Source organism: Laetiporus sulphureus (genome assembly GCF_001632365.1).
Source record: "Laetiporus sulphureus 93-53 unplaced genomic scaffold LAESUscaffold_99, whole genome shotgun sequence".
NCBI classification, from domain to species: domain Eukaryota; kingdom Fungi; phylum Basidiomycota; class Agaricomycetes; order Polyporales; family Laetiporaceae; genus Laetiporus; species Laetiporus sulphureus.
This window is the reverse complement of record NW_024468608.1, coordinates 51,463-57,871: the sequence shown is the minus strand read 5'-3', so window position 1 is coordinate 57,871 and position 6,409 is coordinate 51,463. Positions and strand designations below refer to the sequence as shown.

General features: G+C 49.1%; 1 protein-coding gene across 1 annotated transcript; it reads right to left on the bottom strand.

Annotated features, from left to right (window-relative positions):
* Window positions 1-19: 19 nt before the first annotated feature.
* Window positions 20-4,486, bottom strand: LAESUDRAFT_765044 (uncharacterized protein; the record flags this gene model as incomplete). Its single annotated transcript, XM_040913558.1, has 6 exons — window positions 20-29; window positions 82-322; window positions 385-448; window positions 501-707; window positions 768-1,327; window positions 4,342-4,486. The coding sequence occupies 6 exons, from the start codon at window positions 4,484-4,486 to the stop codon at window positions 20-22; spliced, it is 1,227 nt and encodes a 408-aa protein (XP_040757723.1).
* Window positions 4,487-6,409: the final 1,923 nt, after the last annotated feature.

The window sequence follows — 6,409 nt, the reverse complement described above, 5'->3', positions numbered from 1 at the left end:
GTTTGGAGTAGTGCCTCCTTTAACCGGTGCTCACTCTTGTTATTCTGGATCTGCGATTCAAAGGCTTTCTTGTGCTCGTACATTTTGTTTCCGAGCACATTGTAGACCTTGGCGATTTCAGTGGTGACCGTGAGCTTCATTGCGACGATTACCCATTCACGTATGTGGTCCGGGACTTCTCCTGGAGCGGACTGTCTGAGAGCATCTTCTAGGTGCTCGAATTGGTGTCCCTCAAACTCCCAGATGGGTGGGACATAGGCTGGTACAAGTGATGGTGTCGGGGATGCTGGTCCTCCGACTTGTGATGCAGAATCCTGCGGTCCTAGTGCAGGTTCGGGTGAATTGCGCTGCGAGGCGCGTGGGGTACTTCCGTCGTGTGCTGACTCGACGTTTGTATGAAGAATGTCATCCATTCATTGCTTGAACGTGGATGCGTGCGCACGATCGGCTGACTCCATTGTGATATAGGTAAACTAATACAAAAAGTGCAAATATCTCACTTTCGAGATGAAGACCAGAGCCTTGGCGATTTCCTGCAGCCTTTCTTCCTTTCCTATCTGCTTGAAACTGATTCCTCCTATCTCCAGACAGACTTTGTTGATAACCTGCTTCTCGACGAATGTATATGTGCACGTCCCTGTGTGTAGGTCGGCGCAGACTTTATCGAGCTCTGTGGCGAGGCTAAAGATGGGTCCTTGGTGCTCGTCCTTGAGACGATATGAGAATGCTCCTAATATGGGTTAGAGCCTGAAGCGGGTAGCGTCCACCTGCTTCGTAAGGGTCTCGATGTGGATCGTCGGCCTGACTCTGGAAGGGAGTGGGCGGATGGGACGTGCGATGGTGTTTGTCTTTATGAAGTTGGGTAGGGGACGAGTTGGAATGGGAGCAATGACAGGGGGAGGAACTGCGTTGGAGGTGATAAGCTCTGGGGGTGGTGCCGGCTTGCGACCACCAGTGGTAAGACGTCCCTTTCTGGGCTTGTAGCGTTCGAGCGGTGGGGTGTGATCGCGTGGCTTGCGGATGATTCCGCGCTTTATGATGTGTGTGGTATCTACAACCCTAGCTGCTGCTCGCTGCCTGTCTGTGGATGATGCACCTAGCGACGCAAGTGTGAGGAGCCTTCCACGCTCCTTGTTGGTTTCCTGACGCTTGTAGTGGGCGTCGAGGTCGATCCTAGGGGTGGCCTTGCGCTTTGAGGCTTTGGGCAGCTCAGAGTCTTGCTGAGGCTCACGCCGGGTAGAGATCGGATTGGAATGTGTGTCAAAAAAGCCGCGCGCTACGGCTGAAACTGCTTGCGCTGAAAATATGTGGCCACTTGTGTTAGACACTAAGCAGGGGTGCAGAAAATGTCAGATTGTTTCTAATGTCACGGTAACACTGGACAAGAGATCAAAAAGACTAAAAAGGGACAGTCACGTGGAACGTGCCGCCCTGATCCCCCTGATCCTAAAGATATCCCCCTGAACCCTATGTGGCGCAAGAGCCTGTTGACTTACTGGTCAATGTTGGCAGACGCAGGAAAGGGTGAGAGATATATGATGGAGCTGGTGAGCTCAGTGGGTGCTACAGGTAGTAGACGAGGAGAAACAATCTGAGGTTTCGTCCCCTACATGGCTGGTCTTATATACACGTACAGTGGGCTATCTTACCTAAGCTACCTATCTACGGGTATAAGCAAATGGCCGTACATGAAACAATAGGATGTCCGGAAGTAGAACAATAAGTGGGAAGATCGATGGTTGCCGCAGTAATGCGTGTGCACATCGTGCCTATCTTAGTTTCCCTTTTGTTCTCCGGTGTGAACATCGTACCTATCTAGGCTTCTGGCTAAACTAATAGGAAGCGGAAGGCCGATGTATAACAATAGTCCTTGTTCCCTTTGTTCCCAAATGGGTGCCTCTATTGTATCCTGGAATAGACAGGTCCGACCGTATCATCCACGGGTCTGGACCATAACATGTGATGTGGACTTATCACCTGATCTCTACGCGTCGCGTCTGTGGCTGAGTGGCGTGAGATATTGGTGAAGCACGTGATCTGCGGTGTGAGAAAAGTCACGTGCGGACTTTGTGGTGAAAATCTGTGACAAAGCGAGGGTAGTGTCACAGTATTAAGTGGCACCTTTCTTTTTGCACCAATAAAGTCATCATTCGGCAACCACAAGTGGTTATTCAGACGCCAACCTTCATATTGGTCTCACAAAGTGGATACTTAGACAAACAGCACAATACCACCACATACATTGCGGATATAACTGTGTCTACCACATGACCACCAAGCGCCCATGATTCAGCCACCCAGTCACGTGACACTGGCCACTTACCCTATTCGGAAGTTATCAGGTGTTGGTCACGTGACACCAGGCCACTTGCTCAGAACAGAACTTTTTGGTCCACAATAGGCTTATCCGTGCTCATTGGACCATCAAGCTAGCAAGCACCCAATTTGCTGCTCAATAGCAGCACCAACTACATGGCTGCCAAATAGTAGCACCAGCATTAGAATATGCGCTATGGCAGAACCCCCATTGGCCACTCAATAAGTGGCACCACTTCAGCCACTCAAATAGTGGCACCACCTTCAGGCAATTATCTCATTGGGTAAAGTAGGATTACCTTGGCGTATCCACGGCCTTTATAGATAGTTGCTATAGCGAAGTCCAGAACCATTACTGGTTTTGGCAATATGTTCACATGTAGACAGGACAGGACCCCAGTAAGTACACCATAGTTAGGGTACCCAGGGTCCACCACTACATGTATATAAGCACATGAGGATCTAAGGGAAGACCTTAGATTCATTCAACTATTGTATGCGGCCAGCAGGCCAGCTCCCCCCTTTCACCTTTTGTGCAAGGCCATGCATTGGGGCTTTGCCTTGATTGCTGGTTGTATGCCACTGTGCGCCATCCTCAGCCTAGCCCTTGTGGCAGGCTTTTATGTTGTGGATTTATTTGTGCAGGTCACACAAGCAGACTTGCCCTTAATTGGTTTAAGTGCTTTGTGCTTTGTGACACCTTGTTGAGGTCACTGAGACTTGCTGGGGTTCACTTTTGGCTCACTTTTGGTTGCTTGTATTCACTTGCTGAGTGAGCAACATGCAGGAAGTGTCAAGTGAGCATAAGTGAGGACAAGCGAGAATAAGCGCTCGACGTCGACAATTTCACTTGGCCTGCCAAAATAAGGTTCAAGTGAACCACAAGTAACTTTTGTAAGAGATAAGTGAATAAGTCAAGTGAAATTGTTAACCGTCGTCCAAGCACAGTGGCCCATGCTCTCTTCGTGTGTGCGTAACGTCATTTTCTTTCTGAGATGACTTATCTCAGGGTGAACCAGCATCAAAGAAATCTATGCGCTCTGAACATTCATCTCACTAAAAGCCAGCAGGCTCAACTTGCATCTTGCGAGTTGTTCGCATGATCGGCATATGCAATATGGTCACTGCTCTTGCACCGTGCGTCTCTCAGTGATCCCTTTGCTTGAACCTGTTTCTGATGTCATTTGTCTGTGCTTTGATGTGTGTGTGGCAACCACTGGAGCTGGAGCTTTAAGCTTGAAGGCTAAGACATGGTGTTTTTGCTTGTGCATTCAAAGAGTTGAGTGATTGCATCCTACCATGTCCTGAAGGTCCTAATGCGCACATTCTAACTGCAGAGATACAGGCTACATGCATACCCAGTTATTCAAATCTTGCTTTACTGTCAAATTGACAGCCCATCAGACACCCCATCAAAAGGTTTCATGAGTTCACGCGCTGTGAGGCTAATTGATTGTCAGTTTCCTTCACATATTGGATGAGATTCAGTGTGTCACGGTCGTTGTCCTTTTTTGAACCTGACCTGATCAACATGCACATTTTGAATCAGGAACCCCGACTCCTTCTGCTTTGGCATCGGAGTCATTGGCATATCATGTGGGGTGCTACCCGATCTGAATCATGACTGCATGTTATCGCCTACAAAAGCACACCACATATTCATTGCCTCTCTGAGTCCAAGCAATATTCTCGCTTTGCAGGCAAGGGGAAGCACCACATGTTATCAGTGAACCTGAGCCTGAGGTGACGCACTGGCCATCTCGACCTATTCTTTTCGATAAATGGGCATTTCCCACTCTATCTGTGTCTTCGTTGAGGAGCGGCATTCCATGATGAGCAGGAGTATATGGAGGCACATTGGATGACATCCAATGAGAGCAGCGCAAAGTTTATACAAAGCATGCAGGTCCTGGTGCTCCGCTCTACAACTGGCCACTCGCCACTCACCACTGATCTATCAGATATAACCCACCGAGCACGATTTGCAGGTTCTTGCATGTGCATCTGTCTGCAATCATAATTCACTGAGCGACGCGGAGAGTTTGAGATTGGTTTGGGTGACCAGTGGGTCTACTGGGAAAGTTGAGAGAGTTTGTATCTGCGCCCATAGTGTTAGGAGTGGATCTTCGTAGAGGCAGCTCGGCGCGATTTGCTGGTCACCCATATGCATGACAGGAATGCCCAGAAAGACATGACATCTTGCCTCATCTGCTGTGGGCACGTCGTGGGTACTCCCCATCCATCATATCCGATGTTCTGTGGAGACCTGCACAGTGGGTCTCAGTGGAGGCTCAGGGTAGTGGGCGCAACATGTGTCCTCCATCCATCAGCAAAAAGTCCGATCGCCAATCTGGACAGAAATGGTAGTCAGCACCACTGCCGTATTGCAAGAGCAGGCATTCACAGATATTGTCAGAAAATCCTCCATAGGGTCCGGTGCTGCCAGGCCTGCTCATTCCCAGTCAGGTATGTATTTTCTGGCACATAACTGACTGCTGGTCATTAGATGTGTGCAGATATTTTAAGGCAGGATTGACATGTAGAAGGCTGTCTGAAGCATATGCGCTGCATATCTAAAATCCAATGCTACAGTGCGGGAGGCCATAATATTTATAAAGAGAGAAATATAATTTATTGTAAAGTAGACGGCGTAATGTATCATAATGTAATATGGAATCAAACTGCAGAAAGGCCTGGTACTATGTGCATAGGAGTTCAGACTCACAATGTGGCAAAGAGGATGTCAGCATTGTCATCATCCTCATCTGAAGCATCGCTACCAGCCCAATACTGTCGCAGTACTGGTCATGATGTCACTGTGGCGCATAGCGTACCGTTAGCTCAAACTCCATCAAATATAGTCATGCATGTATATAAGCCTTCACTCTGGTTCGATTCACTGAGTCAGTCCACTTTCCTCACAGTGCTGACAGTCTCGACAAAATCCCACCCCTCCACCACTGCATCGCCATCTTCCACTTCATTTTCTTCATCGATGATATAGTTGAATTCGTGACGTTTCTCGTCCTCAAAGTTCTCGTCAGTTGTGAACAACAACTGAAACTCAAAACCCAAGGAACAGATGCTGAGCTTACTAAGCACACAGATGAGGAAAGAAATGTGCTGCAACTGTGACTGCATCACGTTTCTTCTCCTCGTCAACATCTCGTCATCCGCTTGCATTGGGGTTTTCTCATTACAGCTTGTTTTCACAGGGTTTGTTCCTGTCTCTAGATAACATGACTGAAAGAGTGCAGCTGCATGCCACCAGAAGGAAGTCACCCAAGACTTAGCAAGCAAGCGGTATCAAGCCGTTTGGTCATACCGGGGAACCTCACGCTGATCATTGACCTGGACGATGCTCTCGAGCATCAATGCATCGTACACAAATACGTTCATATGGCTGCTTATATGGCCTTTGTCAGGAAGGTGCTGAGGGAGGACGGTATGCAGGGGGACCCACGAACGTAGGCCGCGCAGAGCCACCTTTGTCCGGCATGCATTCACTAGCTACATGCATGCAGATGAGTGTCTTTATCAGCGTGCTGCCCGCTGCACAAAGGCGCATCCTCCCCCTTCACACAGCATCACATTGTTGCCTGTCCATTGTCACTCATGCATGTTGACAGCATGCGGACGAGTAGCGGTGAGTCTTTCAAGGGCATGCCCAGCTGCTCCTGCATACTTGCTCTGACGTCTGGGGCCACGCACAGGTGTCCTGATTGCAACCACCTTGCTGCTTTGTGGGAGCTGAAAGGGTGGATCTCGGAGACAACTACTCAACAAGGCCACATGCATCATAGCTGAATGGGTACGTCATGGCCTTGTGGGAATTCCTCAAGCTGCAGACTTCCTGATTGCCAAGCAGACCTGCCTGTCGGTGATCAAACAAGGGTGCAGGGGCAGAGCAGCCTGCGCGTGATTTGAGACAGGTCATGTTCACTCCTCCACATGCTATTAAGATGCATGAATGGCTGCGAGAAGGGGGTGCTGGGTAGAGTGGTCCAGTGTCGCTAACATCTGTTTGTTTGCGCATCATCGAGGTCCATGGATGATGTAAGGAGCCATAATCATTCAAGACGTGGGCGCTCGC